The sequence below is a fragment of the Meles meles genome, chromosome X, assembly GCF_922984935.1.
Source record: "Meles meles chromosome X, mMelMel3.1 paternal haplotype, whole genome shotgun sequence".
Classification (NCBI taxonomy): domain Eukaryota; kingdom Metazoa; phylum Chordata; class Mammalia; order Carnivora; family Mustelidae; genus Meles; species Meles meles.
In genome coordinates, this window is record NC_060087.1 from 131,691,432 (window position 1) to 131,707,867 (window position 16,436).

Sequence of the window (16,436 nt, forward strand, 5' to 3'; positions counted from 1 at the left end):
ACCACCGCGCCCGCCCCGCCCCTCTCCAATGCACTCAGGGCCCTCGGCGAGCGACGCCGCCCGCGGAACCGCACTGGTGCCGGGACCCGGGCCCGGGCCGCTCCTCCTGGGAGGCGAGTCGGGGAGGCGGTGGCCCCCGCTGGTGCGGCGAGACGTGGGGAGGGGCCGGGACTCTTTGACGCGGCGGAGGGGTCAAGCGGCGTCGGCCGCCGCCATCTTTGGTCCAGTGCGGCGGCAGCGGCGGCGGCGGCGGCGGCTGCTGTGGTGAAGGAGGAGGAGGAGGAGCGACGCGCGCTGGCAGCTAGGCCTGATCATGGACGAGGAATACGATGTGATCGTGCTGGGGACCGGCCTCACCGTAAGTGTGGCCTCGTTGGCCCGGGACCCCGCATCGCCCCCTCCTTCCTGCGGCGCTGCCGCCCCCGGCCGCCGACCCCATCCTCCCGGCACTGCAGTCCTCTGTGCTGCCTCCCCGGCGCTCGAGTCCCCCAAAAAGACAGCCCCCTGCCCGACGCCGCCCCCACCTCCCCCGCCCGCGACATGGTTTTTCTTCCACCGTCGTGGCCCCGTCTCCGAGAAGCGGCCATCTACCTAGCCGCCCCCTCGACTCTCCGGGCCTCACCCACCCCAGTTCCCTCCCCCCCCCCCCCCCCGCCTCTTGGGTCCGAAGACGCACCCCAAGGCGACCCGAGGTACCCCCTCCGCGGCCCTGACCCCGCCCACCCGGCCCCCACCCATCCCTCGCACGCAGCATCCTCCCCATCCTGCATCCCCCCCATCCTGCGCTAATTCTGGTGGGGATGAAGTACAAGGACCCTGGGTAAGGGGGTCTTGCCCAGTTGGGCCCTCATCCTGCGTTCCTGGCTTTTTATGGGGCCTGGGGACCCAGGGAATGTTCCAGAAGGAGCAGCAGTGGGGCCAGTGAGCACATTCCTGCTACCCCACCACGGTTTCCCATGGAGATTACAGGCTGGGTAGTATTTGCAGCCTTTGTCCTTGGCCTGCTGACAGCAACTGGTGAGGGTGTTTATCTTCCTCTTCCCCAAAGCCTGTTGGACCACTCCCCTGGAGAGACTCCTCTTCCTCGGTAGGGATGCAGAATGCCCTCCCGTGGCTGCACAGGGGCAGGGTCAGAGGCTCCTGCCCTTTGAGGAAAGAGCAGCCCAGGGTGGGGCCTGAGATTGCAGGCGGCGCTCAGCCTTTCCTCACTTCCCGTTCTGGTGCCCTTCACTGTCCGTCGGAGCTCCTCTGCGGCTCGTTGTGTCTTTCATGCCTTTTAGCGCGGCCCTGTGTAGGTACAGGACTGTCTTGGCATGGTGGTTGCCCGAAGACCATTCCTGTGTCTGACGGACACTCTTTTTCTCAGCGCCGTCGTTATTTCTCTTCTGTTGTTCAGTCCTTTGTCCAGCAAAGTTAAAAGACACCGGTCAGACGAAGCTGTCATCCCTGCCTGATCTCAGGCGAGGCGGCCGCCAGGGGTGGAAGGAGCTTTCTTTGGAGCAGAGGCTCCAGCTTTGCTCTCTTCTCAGGTTTCCGGTGGGGAACAGAGCAGGGCCGCTGGTGGGGAGGCGGGCAGGCGGGAGTGCAGCGAGTGTTGCCCTCTTCCCCAGGAATGCATCCTGTCGGGCATCATGTCTGTGAACGGCAAGAAAGTGCTGCACATGGACCGGAACCCCTACTATGGGGGGGAGAGCTCCTCCATCACCCCGCTGGAGGAGGTGAGGCTGCTGGGCCCGGTCCCATCTCCCGTTAACCTCTCCCACAGGGGGTCAGGGTGGCTCCCCAGGTTTGCTGGGAAGGGGGGAATAGGGGCGGGAGGCGGTGGTCCTTGAGGGCTCTCTCTGTTTCTCCTGCTTGCAGCTGTATAAGCGTTTTCAGTTGCTGGATGGGCCCCCTGAGGCGATGGGCAGAGGCCGAGACTGGAACGTTGACCTGATCCCCAAGTTCCTCATGGCCAATGGTGAGAGACATGAAAGAGGTGTTGTGGGGGGTGATGAGGACGACCAGACGAGGGTCAGGCTCCAGAAGGGGGGCAGCCGGACCAGCTAGGGCTTCTGTGGGGGAGCTGTGCTGATGTCGTCCCCCGCCGCCCCACAGGGCAGCTGGTGAAGATGCTGCTGTATACAGAGGTGACGCGCTACCTGGACTTCAAGGTGGTGGAGGGCAGCTTTGTCTACAAGGGGGGAAAGATCTATAAAGTGCCATCCACTGAGACCGAAGCCTTGGCTTCCAGTGAGTACATGTTCCCTGCGCCAGAGAACCAGGGCGAGGGGCAGAGCAGGGTGCGGTGCCCCTTGCCCAAGGTCACGTTCCCCGTGCAGGGGAACACCAGGCCCCCTTGCTCTGTCCTCCCTCAGTTGCCCTGAGCCTCACAGTGCGTGGCCGGAGGGAAGTCCACGCACGGAGGGGGACGCATGGGTGCTTGCTCTTTCTGAAGGGACTTCAGCCTCTGACAGGGGCCGCACTTGACCCGTGTGAAACAGCCCCAAGTGTTGGAACTGGCAGAGTGCTCCAGGCTTGTCCAGTCCAGTCACCTCTGTGTGCAGGTGGGAAACGGGCCGTGAGGAGCAGAACGGTTAATTTAAGGTCACACAGTGCTCAGCGACACACAGCGCCAAAACTCAGCTGAGAGTTGGGGCGTCTGCTTTCTTGGGTGGCCTGTGGGAAGGAGAGGTTCGTGTTCTGTGCTATGAAGGTTCTCCTCGCATCCTCCACAGATCTGATGGGCATGTTTGAGAAGCGGCGCTTCCGCAAGTTCCTGGTGTTTGTGGCAAACTTTGATGAAAATGACCCCAAGACCTTCGAGGGTGTTGACCCCCAGAGCACCAGCATGCGTGACGTCTACCGGAAGTTTGACTTGGGCCAGGATGTCGTCGACTTCACTGGCCATGCCTTGGCCCTCTACCGCACTGATGAGTGAGAGGAAGCTGGCATGGCAGACTGCCCCTCGTCTGGCCTGCGCCCTGCCCTGCGCCCTGCCCTCCCCATTCCCGCGTGCCTCCCCCTTGACCCACCCTGCGTATTTCTTATGCTCAGCCACGTGCCCATCCTTGGCCTTTTTTGTTTCTTCTGTGCATTTATTTGACCCGTCGTCTTCCCCAGGCCAGAGAGGGTGGTGGGAAGGCTGGCCCGGTGCTTGGGTGAGGGTGAGCTGGGGTGCTGCCGCTGGAGCCTGCTCTCTTGATGCCGTCCCCCCCCCCCAGCTACCTGGACCAGCCCTGTCTCGAGACCATCAACCGCATCAAGTTGTACAGTGAGTCTCTGGCTCGATATGGAAAGAGTCCTTATTTGTACCCACTCTACGGCCTTGGCGAGCTGCCCCAGGGCTTCGCAAGGTGAGGGCGTGGTTCTTTTCTGTTGACAGTACTGAGTAGGACCAAAGCCAAGAATGGAAATGGCACCCTTGAGCATTTCCATAGCAAGTAGCAATCGTCCTTTGCCTTTGGTGTGATTCACTTCATACTGTGCCTCGGTGCAGGAGCCGGGCCTGCAGCAGGGCAGTCTGGGCTCCCAGCCTGAGGCCGGCAGCTCCAGGGCCGGGCCTGTGGCCTTTGAACCTCGAGTCAGAGGTTGAACCTTCTCCAGAGACCTTTGTTCGTTCCTGGACCATTCCCATGAGGAGCGAGCTGTGCCTTCGGGCCACCCTCATAGTAGCCCTTTGCAGAATGTTCTAGGTGGAAGCTCCAGAGAGAAAGGAGCACTCCAAATTCAGTCCTGAGTCTGTGGCAGTATCAGAGCGGGGAAGAACCACCCATCTCCTGAGCTCTGCCTGTCCAGGGCAGCCTGCTCTGTTCCCCAGTGCTGGCGGGGGGAGGGCACAGCCGCACCAGGCCCTGTTTCGCCCTGGGAGGGGGAGTCCAGCATGGCTGTGCACACCACAGGTTGAGCGCCATCTACGGAGGGACGTACATGCTGAACAAACCAGTGGACGACATCATCATGGAGAACGGGAAGGTGGTGGGTGTGAAGTCGGAGGGGGAGGTAAGCTGCCTGCACAGCGAGAGCATGATGGCCTGGGTGGGGCTTGGCCTTCTTAGAGGTCCTCTTCCCAGGGACTGGGGCTCTGCTGTGACTGCTGCTAATCAGGTCTAAGAGCCTTGGGCAGGGGGGGTTGGGGGGGTGTCAGCGCTCCAGAAGAAACCGCATATAGCCGTTTCTATCAGCGAGGGGCGTCTCCAGCCCACTTGCTGTGCCAGGGCTTCCGGGAGTGTTCTCGGGCACGGTGTCTCAGCAGAAGGGTTTTTCCAGCCCTGCATATGGGGGCCCACCTCCGTGAGGTACAGAGCCGAGCTGTGTGTTACAGGAGGGGCAGCGGTGACCGCTCAGAGGAGTGCGGTGCCAGCCCGCAGCGCGGACGCAGCCCCACGACCACCTAGGGGAGTGTTGGGATGGGCCTCCTGGTGTTTCCACAGGTGGCCCGCTGCAAGCAGCTGATCTGCGACCCCAGCTACGTTCCGGACCGAGTGCGGAAGGCCGGCCAGGTCATCCGCATCATCTGCATCCTTAGCCACCCCATCAAGAACACCAATGACGCCAATTCCTGCCAGATCATCATCCCCCAGAACCAAGTGAACAGGAAGTCAGGTAGGTCGAGTCCCGCGTGACTGCTGCCGGTGTGTGCTCTGTGGGGCGGCTCTGCCCCCCCCCCCCCCCGGCATTCTGGGGGTTGTCTGCCTGACTCCTGTAAGGAAGAGCCGGGAGCTGCGTAGCCGTCCCCAGGCTCGGCGCCGTAGCTACTGGCTAGCTTGGACTCTGCTCTGTGAGCGTGGGTTTGGGTGCTGCCTGCTCTGCGGGGCCGGGGAGGGCTGCAGGTGGGCCCGAGTTGAGTCGAGCTTCCAGGAAACCTCAGAGCCGTGCTAACGGAGCGCCTTCTCCGGCGCAGACATCTACGTGTGCATGATCTCGTACGCGCACAACGTGGCCGCGCAGGGCAAGTACGTCGCCATCGCCAGCACCACGGTGGAGACCGCGGACCCGGAAAAGGAGGTTGAGCCCGCCCTGGAGCTGCTGGAGCCCATTGACCAGAAGTGAGGGGCTGAAGGGCTGGGGCTGAGGCTGGGGAAGGGGAGGGAGCCTGGGAGCTGTGTGGGGGCGGGGGGAGACCAGCGAGAGTAAGGCTGGTCGTGAGGTCTTCCCCTCCCTTGTCTGCCCCTCAGGTTTGTGGCCATCAGTGACTTGTACGAGCCCATCGACGATGGCTCCGAGAGCCAGGTAAGCAGGCCGTCTTGGCCCCAGCTCCTGGCTACCCCACCCAGGGCCCCTGGCCCACTCACCCTGGCCCGGGGCTCTGGATGTTTCCAGGTGTTCTGTTCCTGCTCCTATGACGCCACCACACACTTTGAGACGACTTGCAATGACATCAAAGACATCTACAAGCGCATGGCAGGCTCTGCTTTTGACTTTGAGAACATGAAGCGCAAACAGAATGACGTCTTTGGAGAAGCTGACCAGTGATTGACGACCCCCCCCCCACCCCAGCCCTTGGTACCCTCTCTCCTGACCTAAGTCTGTTCTCCACGAGGGCACCCCGCTTTCCAGCATTCTCTGCCCCCCCCACCACATTCTACATTCCTCATTGATTCACTGACCAAGTCCTTAACCTCAGCGACGGTTCGGGAGACGGGGTTCGATAGCATCCTCTTTCTTGGCCCTCCCTTATTCTTTTCCTTGTGTATGTCTGTTCCGCCTCCACTCCTAATTCTTCTGCCCTGTTTGGGAAGAACGTGGAGGAAAAGCTTCCTTCTGCCCCCACTGCTCTTAACCCCTACTGTAGTGGCCTTTGGAGATGCCCCCTGCCTCCCCCCACCAACTCTCTTGTGTGTTGGAGAGAAGGGGCCCTCCCAGCACAAAGTTGCATCCCCTGCCCCCCCCCCCCCCCCCCGCCCTTGTTAATTTATTCTAATTTATTAACTTTGGCCCGCCCGATCTGAGAAGGGAGCACTGTGCCTCTTACCTGCGGCCTTCTGGTGCGGCCTGGGAGGGGAGAGGGCTTGGGTGTGGCCCGGTTGGAGGTTGATCTCGCTGTTTTTGTTTCTTGTTTTTGTGTTTGTGTTCTCCGGCATTTGCTGAGAAAAAAAATGTGAGCAAAGCAGAAGGAGGTGGGAAAATGGATCCAAACCCCAGTATGCCCTGCCCCACCCCACAGCCTTTCCCTTGTGGTGGGAAACCCTTACCTTGCAAAGTGAATGTGTCCCCTTCCCCAATCTCTAGTGTACTTCACAGAAAACCTCCCAATAAAACTGTGTTGAAACCTGGGCCCAGGTCTTCAGTTTGATCTCCCAAAAAACTGGGCAGTGGGTGGGGCCTCCGCTCCTTGGGCTGCTCCTAAGACTTTGGCTTTGCTCTACTCGGGATGGGTGTGAACGGTGACTGCCTTCATCAGGGAATTAGCTCCTGAACGGAAAGAGCCACATGCAGGCAAATTAGTGCTGATCTGTAACCTCTTGGGGTCAGTGTGGGACAGAGAAGGGGGTCTGGCCTAGGGTGGGGGTGGAAGTGGAGGGGCCGGGGCCCTGGTCTCGAAGGCAGGGAGGAGGCAGAGGGCCCTCGCGCCCAGGTTCATGGCCTGGGGAAACCGGAGACTAGGGCCCGGTCTTGGGTGGGGGCGTCAAAGGAAGCAGTGAGAAGCAGCGTGGCGGCAAGGGCGCTGCCGTGGGGTGCGGACCTGGCCTTGGGCTGGGCTCAACATTAAGGAACTGGAGGGTCTTGGTGGCCCAGGCTTGGGGTCAGCAGGATGAAGGCGAACTGGGGAGCCAGTCTCGGGCCAGGGGTTAACGTCGAGGAATTGATGCGGGAGCCGAGGAAGCCAGGAACCCATCCAGCCTCCCGAGCCGGCGGGGTGGGGCGGGGCCGAAGGGGGCGGGGAGGCCGAAGGGGGCGGGGCCTGGCGGGGCGGGGCGATCACGCGTCCCCGGGTGCCCTACGTCACCGCGCGGGCGTCAGCTGACTGCTCGGCTGCCGCCGTCCGCGGCCGTTGAGAGTCCATCAGGCCGCTGTTGTCGTTGCTGCCGCCGTCGCCACCACCGCCGCCGCCGCCGCCGCCGCCGCCGCCATGGCTCAATACAAGGGCGCCGCGAGCGAAGCGGGCCGCGCCATGCACCTGATGAAAAAGAGGGAGAAGCAGCGCGAGCAGATGGAGCAGATGAAGCAGCGGATCGCGGAGGTGCGCGCCAGGCCAGGGCGACTCGGAGCACGCGCGCCACCCGCCGCCCCGGCCGCCACGCGAAAGCGGCGGCGCGGGACGCAGAGCCCCGGTGGCGAGCCGGGGCGGGACCCTTGCTCGCCCACCCCCGGCGACGGGCACAAGCGGTCCGCCGACAGTGTGCTCATCTGTAAAATGTGCCCAGGAGGCTGAGACGAGCTAATCCTGTGACAAGCCTCCGGGAGGGCGAAGCCATAGTCAGTGGCTGCACTGGTGGAATTTGGGCTCCCCTCCTGTACACAGCATCTGCGCCCTGGCCCCCCGACCCTGGGAACGAGGCCTGCGCCCTGATCCAGTGGATGCCAGGGAGGTCAGGCCCCATGGGCCCTGGCCAATCCACTGGCCACTGAGCCTCTCGTAATAGAGCCCTTTGCCCCGGACCTAAGGCAGGGTTCGCCGTCTGGGCTTTCGTGGGTGGCCGGTGGCGGGGGGGCTCTCAGGAAGAAAGGGTTCCTCTGCTTGGGCCTTTTGGGGACGCTCGTTTGAAGAGCAGGCTGCCTTCAGTACTGGGGCAAGCTGGCGCACGGAAGCAGCTGCACGCCAAGGCCTGGCTCAACCTTACTTCCCCCTGGTGGCCCAGCCCTGCTGTCGCAGTGTGGACTTGCATTCTTTCGCCGGCCCCCTCCTTTGGAGGCCACCAGCCACAGAGGGACCTGTGTGGTACCAAGTGGCGTGGCGCTGGGCTGCAGTGAGGTCTCATGGGGAACTCTTGGCGACATCTAGGGTCAGGAGGGAGCAACATTGCTCAGTGGGGGACTATAGGCCCCTTGGCCGCTCTTCACTCGCTCCTGTCACCCCTGGCTTGGGTCCCCACCTTCAGCTTCAAGGCTGGGTAGGAAGAACACAAAGGGAGGTGGAGCCTGTGACCCTAGGCCACTGAGGGAGCTCTGGTCCCCAGCAGGAGACACGGAGGGGCCGCGACAGCACGCCCCACTTAGCATCCTCAGCACTGGGAGTGCCCCCCAGAGCCCTGGGGACCCTTCCAGTAACCAAGGAAAGAGGACATGTCTTCCCCAAGGTCGCATCACCGTGAGTCCGGAGGCGGGGTGGCGGCTGGCCCTCACCGCTCCGCTCCCGCCCCAACAGGAGAACATCATGAAATCGAACATCGACAAGAAGTTCTCTGCGCACTACGACGCCGTGGAGGCGGAGCTCAAGTCTAGCACCGTGGGTGAGCGACCCGCGTGCGCGCACCCTCTCCTGGCCCCAGATGCCTGCCGCCTCGCTGACTGTGGTGACTGACCCTTGCTCATCTCGCCACCCCTCCCAGGTCTCGTGACCCTGAATGACATGAAGGCCAAGCAGGAGGCCCTGGTGAAGGAGAGGGAGAAGCAGCTGGCGAAGAAAGAGCAGTCGAAGGAGCTGCAGCTGTGGGTTCCGGCGCCGCCGGCCGCGGGCCTCCCCTCCTGGCACAGCTCGCGCTTGGGGCAGGCCGGGCCCTTCGCCCCTCCATGGGGGGTGGGGGGGATGCCCAGGAGCGGGAGGTGCCCCGGGCTGGTGGGTCCGCCCCGGCCGGTGCCACGAAGGCCCCACGCCGAGCGCAGGCCGGCGGCGCTGGGGCAGGGAAGGAGCCTCGGGGTGGGGCCGTGTGGCCTGACAGTGCCTGTGCCCCGGCAGGAAGCTGGAGAAGCTGCGAGAGAAGGAGCGCAAGAAGGAGGCCAAGCGCAAGATCTCCAGCCTGTCCTTCACCCTGGAGGAAGAGGAGGAGGCAGGGGATGAGGAGGAGGAGGTGGCTGCGTACGAGGAGGAGCTGGAGAGGGAAGGTAAAGGCCGCTTCCAGGGGCCGGGCTCTGGCATGGAGAAGCGCGCCCGCCACCAGCCTCGACGGCTGCTCGGCTTGTGGTCCTGCAGCTCCCGCGTCCGGCCGGCTCCGAGGGCCGAGTCTACAGGGCTGCGGCGGGGAGGGGCAGAGGCACGCGCGCGGCTCGGGGCGGGGGTGTGTGTGTGTGTGTGTGTGTGTGTGGCGCTGGGGTCCTCAGTGTAAGAGGCCGCGGGGGGAGGCTGCCGCCCATCCAGGAGCTGCCCTTCCTAAGCGCCACGAAGAGTGGACTCGCGGTGGTCGTGAGCCTGCTCGCGTCTGTGCTGCTCGGTGGCCGGCGAGCACGCAGCTCGTGTGAGCGGGACCCCTAGGTGTCGCTTCTGTTCGATCGATTTCAGGGTAAACTGACACAGCCACAGACATTCGGGGGCTACTGATTGGACAGTAGGGGTCTCCGCCAAGGGACAGAGGGGTGTTGGGCCACTCGGGAAGGCTGGGTAGCAAAGAGGAAACCAGTGTGGGGGCCCCGTGTGCCTCCACCGAGGCAGACAGAGAGGGGCAGGGCCTTGGAGTTCCATAGGTCCGTAGGCGCCCTGCTGAAGGGCCTGGGGCCACCTCAGGACCGGGGTAAGCCCCCTGTGGTGGGGACGGTTGAGATGGGCCTAGGATGCGGAGAATTTCATGAGCAACTCGAGGGACGGGGGAGGGTTGTGGAGAGATGGATAGAGTCAAGCGCTGAGTGTGCCCGGAAGCCGAGCTGGCAGGAGGGGACACGTGAAGGCCTGAGAGGCTGTGACGGTGGGCCCGGGCTGCTTTGGAAAGCGTGGCGGCAGGGAGCTGAGGCAGGGCTCCGTGGGGTGCGGTGTGGCCGCAGGCCCAGCCTCCTGGCCTGGGCGGGAGTGGCTGGCACGGTCGGGAGGAAAAGCCTGTGCCCCCTGGGCTCTCGTGTGCTCCCTGTGCGGCGGCGAGACAGGCGGAGAGGACCTCAGTGGGACTTAGCAGTGTAAGTGTGGAGGGACATGCGGTAGCATCACGAGCTGTGCGTCTGTGTGGCGGGGACCACGGTTTGGGACAGCAGGGACCTGGGGGAAGACTGTTAACATCCCTGTGGGTTGAGGGCTTCCTCCATCCCGCCACCCCCGTGGTTCGGCTTTGTGGGCCCTGCGATGGGGCCCCAGTGTGGGATCTTTGGGTGCTTGTAACGGGCAGGCAGACCCTGCCGCAGCAGGCTGGGGTGTGTGCTTGTCCCCCAGGGCCCCAGTGTTCCAGAAGGGCTCTTAGGGGTCTGTAAGACCCTTTTAGTGGGTCTGCAAGCTCAGAAACACTCTCCTGGTCACGCTAAAGCATTCTGGGCCTCTCGAGCCTGCAGCTGATGGTGTCGGCGTCACTCAGGCTTCGTCTCAGGTTGGGTGACTGTCGACGGTTACCGCCCCGCAGACGCGCGCTCTCCGGGGTCCTCCGTCACTGGTGACCGTGCTCACGGGCGCCGCACACCCCACTGTGCTACTTCGTTCACGTCCTCGCTGTGAAGACCAAGTCGAGTCCCAGCTGCGGGCGAGCCCGGGCCGGAGCACGGTGGGCTTTGGTTTGCTTGCTTCTTTTGGCACCACAGAGGCTGGCCCTGACGCCTTCAGTCCCCCGGGGCACTTCAGGCCGCAGCTGACGGGGCAAGCTCCTGGTCCCCGACCTCCTGTCCAGTTGGCAGTGGAGACCGACGGCAGGGCTCATGGGCAAGGCTCGGGCTCCCTGGTGTTGTCAGGTGGTGCCAGATGTTCCGTGTTTCCTTCTGCTGCAGAGGTCCCCACAAAGAAGAGGAAACTGGGGAAGAACCCCGATGTGGACACCAGCTTCCTGCCTGACCGAGACCGCGAGGTAAAGGCCGCCTGCCCCTCGGCTCGGCCCCCTGAGCAGCCCGGGGCTTTCCTCCTTGACCCGTGTCCTCCCCAGGAAGAGGAGAACCGGCTCCGGGAAGAGCTGCGGCAGGAGTGGGAGGCCAAGCAGGAAAAGATCAAGAGTGAGGCCCACTGAGCGGGATGGCGAGGGGGAGCCGGCCCTGCTGCCGCCATGGGGCCTCGGGGCAGTGCCCCGAGCTCCTGGGAGCTGGTGGAGGCCAAGGGCCGATTCTGCTTCCCAGGTGAGGAGATCGAAATCACCTTCAGTTACTGGGACGGCTCTGGGCACCGGCGGACGGTGAAGGTAGGCGACGCGGGCCGTGCAGCCTGCTCCCCGGGCCACTGCGGCCCGGCCTCCCTCGGAGCTCCCCGGGAAGGTGCGTTCAAGCCTGGCCCTAGAATTTCACAGGTCCTTTTCCTGTGAGTGGTCCTCAGGGACCCTGGAGGGGTCAGGCCAGCGGGCCTGGACCCTCGTCGGGGGGAGTCAGGGCCTCCAGGGTCCCTGGCCGGGGCTTCCAGGCCACTGCCTTCTCGAGGGCCCCTGGCCAGGCTGCCGCGTTCTGTCCCCTGCCGCTCGCTCTCCTGGATGGTGGCGGTCGGGCCGCTCCTGCAGATGAAAAAGGGCAACACGATGCAGCAGTTTCTGCAGAAGGCACTCGAGATCCTGCGCAAAGACTTCAGCGAGCTCAGGTGCGGGCGTGCGCGCCGTGGCCGTCCGGGCCCAGTTCCGGAGACCTACGGGGTGGCCGGGTCCCCGGGCGGGAGGGCGGCCTGCTGGGCACGGGGCTCCTGAGAGAGTGGGGCCGAGGTGGGAGCGGAGGACGGCAGGCGCCGGTCCCTGGCTCGCCACCCGGCCCCGGCTCCGGCCCCGTGGCCATCCTCGGTGGCCACAGCCCCCTGCCTGCGTCCGGCAGGTCGGCGGGGGTGGAGCAGCTCATGTACATCAAGGAGGACTTGATCATACCCCACGTGAGGCTCTTCTCTTCCTCGGAGCCCCCGGGTGGGGGCGGGCAGCGCGCGGTCGGGGGGCTTTGGGGGGTCTGGGGGCTTCTTGAGAGGGGCCCCGTCCCAGCCCGGGTCATTGTCTCAGGCCAGGCGGGCCTGTGGGCGGGTGGGCGGCAGTGGCTGAGATGGGTCACCGGCCGTCACTTTCCCGCCCTCCGCTCCTAGCACCACAGCTTCTACGACTTCATTGTCACCAAGGCGCGAGGGAAGAGCGGTAAGTTCGCCGGCGGGAGACCCTCCCTTCCCCGTGGGATCCCTGCCCTCCCACCCCCCATGGCCCCGGGGCAGCCGCGTGATGGTCTCGGCCTCGGCCTTGGACGGCTGCGTTCCCCGCTCAGGGCCGCTCTTTAACTTTGACGTTCACGATGACGTGCGGCTGCTCAGTGACGCCACCGTGGAGAAGGATGAGGTGCGGCGGGGCTGCGGAGGCGCGGGGCCGGGGAAGAGTGGAGGGAGGGAGAGCTCGGGGTGGGAAGTCCCCTGTCCCCCCGTGGCCCAGAGCCACAGGGCCCTGTCCGTGCACCCCCCAGTCCCACGCAGGCAAGGTGGTGCTGCGGAGCTGGTACGAGAAGAACAAGCACATTTTCCCCGCCAGTCGCTGGGAGCCCTACGACCCTGAGAAGAAGTGGGACAAGTACACGGTGAGCAGCCCCTCCCCCCAGGGGGCCTGGAGCTGGGGGAGGGGAGCAGCCAGCCCTCCGCCCGCTCAGCCCCCTTCTCCGTCCTCTTGTTCTCACCCCAGATCCGGTGAACGTGGCGGTCAACCTGGCGGATCCTCCAGCTCCAGCTGTCCTCCGCCCCCTCCCGGGGTCCCCAGGACTCCAGGCGCCCCCCCAACCCCTCCCCACTTCCCTCAGCCCTGACCTGACTGATGGAGGAAAGGGAGGAGGGAGCTGGCCATCCCCTGCCCCGGTGGTGTCACTTTTATGAGAAATAAATGCGCACGGCAGAGTTGTTTTAAACATTGTTTATTGAGATAAAATTCACCATTTTGATCATTTGAAAGTGTACAGTTGGGGGGTACTTAGTTCACTCAGTGTTGTGCGACCATCATCTCTGTGTACGTGCAGATCATTTCTGTCGTACCCCCGCCAAGGAGACCCCGTGCCCATTCACAGTCTCTCCCCCAGCCCCTGGTACCCCCTTGTCTGCTTTCTGTCTGTATGGATTTGCCTATTCTGGAAGTTCCACATAAATGAAATCATGCCATGTTTCTGGTCTCTGTATCTGGCGAGAAAGCACGTGTTTGTCTGCTGGGGGCGGGACCGTGGAAGAGCAGCGTGAGTCTGCGGAAGGGGGGCGTTCGCAACCCCCCGGGGCCTGGGCAGGCGCTGCCCTTGGAGCCAACCCGTCTCTCCAGGGCACCTACGTGGCATCATGGTTGTCTGTGGTGAGTGGGAGGGGTCCTCCCTCCCCCCAGGCCTTTGGGTTCCTCTTCTGTCTCCTTCCTGCCCATTTCATAGGGGACACGGCTGTCCTGTGGCTCACGACCCCCTGCATCCCCACCACAGCTCTGGAAGCCCACTTGGCCCTCCTGGAGCTGCGCCTTTCCCAGGCTGTCTGCCTGGTGCCTGCGGGGGAAGGCTGCTGCGGGTGCCCCGTGCTGTCCTGGCTCCGAGGGGGGAGGTCTAGCTTGGGGCTGGTGCTCTTGCTCCCCGCCCTTGCTTCAGCAGCCAGATCCCCCCGTTCCCTTCGGGTAAGCTGAGGCAGGCAGGTCCCGTTCTAGAAGGCTGAGGAAGACAACCTGACCGCTCCCTGCTTCCGTTCTTCTTCTCGCCTAAACCAGAGCAGAGGGAACGGGCAGCCCCTGGCTGACAGCATCCCAAGTCTGGGTCTGGTCCCCCCTCTTTGGCAAACAGATGGGACAGTGGGGGACCCCACAAGGGACAGAAGCTCCTGTGCCCTTCTCCCCCATGGGCGGGGCCCTGTGTCCCCTTCAGATGCAGCATGGGGGATCCCGGCCGGCAACCGGGAGCTCCCCCTCAGCCTTTCCGGCCCTGTGGCTGGGGCAGAGCCATCTGGGGTCGGTTGGAGGAGGGACCCAGAGAGCCTGGGCGGGAGCACCTCGGCACAGCAGGGAGTGGGTGGCGGAGCCTGACCCCCGGTCCTGGTTGTGGGGGACAAGTCTGAGGACCTCAATGGGGCCTTTTGTTTGGCACTGGGAACCCTGGAGAGGGGATCATCTGGCCTTCTGCACAAGAAGAGTGCGCTTCTCAAGGAAAGGGAGCCCCGCTCAGCTGGATTACCCAATTGAAACGGTTGCCAGGGGAACTGCCTTCGACCCCATAGCTTCTGGAAAACAAGCTCCTTAAGGCCGGGTCTTGGGTCCTGGCAGGGAAGGACCTGGCTCGGAAGCACCGTAAATGTACAGGGGTTGGGTCAGGATCCAGGGGCGGGGGTTGGGGGAACTGTAAGGGGAGGAGACCCACTTCCTTCGAGCCAGGCCACTGAAGGGATGTAGCCTTGGTGGGCGGAGGGGCTGAGAGAGGCGCCCCCTCACCTAAGTAGGGGTGGCGGGTGTCTGGACGTTTGGTGGGCACAAGCCGGAGTTCCTGTGGGGGCGGGCTGGGCTAGCGCCAGGAGCCCTCTTCTCGGGACTTTGGCCCCATAGGAATGCGGGGCTCAGAGAGGGCGGGCTGCAGACAGAGGCCGGGAAGCACGTGAAGTCACGGAGCTTGGTGAACAGTCACCAACATTTCTGGGGAGCAGCGGGGCCGGCGCTGCGCCAGGCCTCATTCCTGGGCTGTGGGGGTGCAGTGGTGGCTGAACAAGCGCGCGGGTGGGTGTGAACAGCAAACGGAGACTACACACGAACAAGCAACATGCAGAGGCCTCTCTGAGGCCCCGGCGTGGTGGCCGACAAGGGTGACAACCCCAGAGGGTCAGGGAGCGAGAAGACACTGCAGGCAGGTGGGCGGGGAGGGAGGACAGGGCCGAGAGGAAGGGCCAGGGCTGTGAGCTGGGGGGGCTGGACGCTGATCTTGTCTCGTTTACCTTGACCGGTTCTGCAGAGGCCGGGATTGTGCCTGGTTCACGTGGCGGCAGCCCCGGTGGCGGTGGAGACGCCCTGTCCCTGGCGGCCCTCCCTGCCCGGTTCCCGCAGCACCCCCAGCAGAGAAGCATCTCCCCGTATCTGTGCGGGCAGGGCCTCCTTATTCTTTCCTTTTAAAGCAGCAGAATTAATTTTCCAGACATTTTGCAACCCCCCCGCAAGCAGAGGAGAGGGTTCTGCGCACAGGATACTGTCACTCGCCACCGGGACACACGCAACCCGAGAGAGAACGTGTGTTCTCCCAATGTAGGGTTTTGCTTAATTTTTAAAGACTTATTTTTTATTCTAGAGAGAGAGTGAGCGAGAGATGGGAAAGGGAAGCAGGAGAGGAGAGGGAGAATCCTCAAGCAGACTCAGGACCCTGAGATCATGACCGGAGCCGAAATCAAAAGTCAGATCCTGGGACACCTGGGTGGCTCAGTGGGTTAAAGCCTCTGCCTTCGGCTCCGGTCATGATCCCAGGGTCCTGGGATCGAGTCCCGCATCAGGCTTTCTGCTCAGTGGGGAGTCTGCTTCCCCCTCTCTCTCTGCCTGCCTCTCTGCCTGCTTGTGATCTCTCTCTGTCAAATAAATAAGTAAAATCTTTAAAAAAAAAAAAAAAGTCAGATACTTACCTGACCCGGCTACCCAGGCGCTCCTTACTGAATTTTTAAAAAATTTTTTCAACTGAGGGCAAATTCACATAACAAAAATAACCACTATGTTCACAGTGTTGTGCGACTGTCACCCCTATCTGGTTCCAGAACCTTCCCATCACCTCAAAGTGAGACCCTGTGCCCACTCAAAGGTTTCTCTTCAATCCCTCCCCCCAGCTCCTGACAACCACTCATCTAGTTTCCGGCCATGCACACTTGCCTCTTCTGGGAATTTCACATGAACGGAATTGTACAGCTAAAGAGCTATGTAGACAGACCGACCTTTCGTGCTCACGGACTGGCGGGCTCACTAAATCGGGGCGTGGGTATTGGGTCTGTGCTGCCGTGTAACGTGTAACGTCAGTGAGGAGGGGGCCATGCAGGCCTATATGCCAGGATGTGGGGAGCTCGGGCCATGTTAGAATCAAGCACCATGATGACTCCTTTCCCCAGTGATCTAGAATTCAGTGCAATCCCCGTCCAAAACCCCAGCCTACTTTTTTGTGTAAAAATTGACCAGCTCACCCTCAAAGTGTGTAGACATGCAAAGGACCTAGAAATCCAAAAACAGTTTCGAAGAAGAAGAGCGAAGTTGGATGGCTCATGCCAACTGATTTCCAAACTTACTATGAAGCCACCACAGTGATCCAGGCTGTGTGGTATGAGCACGAGAACAGGTGTGTAGGGGCTGGCGCAGAATCGGGGTCTGGGAAGAAACGTTTGCATTCGCAGTTGAGAGGCGGCGCTGGAGCAGTCGGTTATCCGCACGGAAAAAGTACACTTAAACCCTGCTGTCAGGGGTTGACTGGTGTCCCCAGAAAGAAATGTCGCGGTACTCCCCCAGGACCCTCGAATGTGACCTGGTTTGGAGACGGGGTATTTACACACGCAA

At 62.9% G+C, this 16,436-nt stretch overlaps 2 protein-coding genes across 2 annotated transcripts; both read left to right on the top strand.

The window, feature by feature from the left end:
* The first annotated feature begins 57 nt into the window (after nucleotides 1-57).
* GDI1 (GDP dissociation inhibitor 1) lies at nucleotides 58-6,255 on the top strand. The gene is made up of 11 exons (XM_045996013.1): nucleotides 58-358; nucleotides 1,611-1,718; nucleotides 1,861-1,960; nucleotides 2,098-2,232; nucleotides 2,718-2,916; nucleotides 3,204-3,335; nucleotides 3,882-3,981; nucleotides 4,413-4,584; nucleotides 4,883-5,027; nucleotides 5,157-5,211; nucleotides 5,302-6,255. The coding sequence occupies exons 1-11, from the start codon at nucleotides 314-316 to the stop codon at nucleotides 5,452-5,454; spliced, it is 1,344 nt and encodes a 447-aa protein (XP_045851969.1). The 5' UTR covers nucleotides 58-313; the 3' UTR covers nucleotides 5,455-6,255.
* A 692-nt stretch (nucleotides 6,256-6,947) lies between these two features.
* On the top strand, nucleotides 6,948-13,066 carry FAM50A (family with sequence similarity 50 member A). Its single transcript, XM_045996248.1, has 13 exons — nucleotides 6,948-7,162; nucleotides 8,288-8,372; nucleotides 8,472-8,571; nucleotides 8,819-8,964; nucleotides 10,756-10,832; nucleotides 10,908-10,974; nucleotides 11,095-11,156; nucleotides 11,466-11,542; nucleotides 11,767-11,821; nucleotides 12,023-12,071; nucleotides 12,196-12,266; nucleotides 12,388-12,498; nucleotides 12,600-13,066. The coding sequence occupies exons 1-13, from the start codon at nucleotides 7,052-7,054 to the stop codon at nucleotides 12,606-12,608; spliced, it is 1,020 nt and encodes a 339-aa protein (XP_045852204.1). The 5' UTR covers nucleotides 6,948-7,051; the 3' UTR covers nucleotides 12,609-13,066.
* Nucleotides 13,067-16,436: the final 3,370 nt, after the last annotated feature.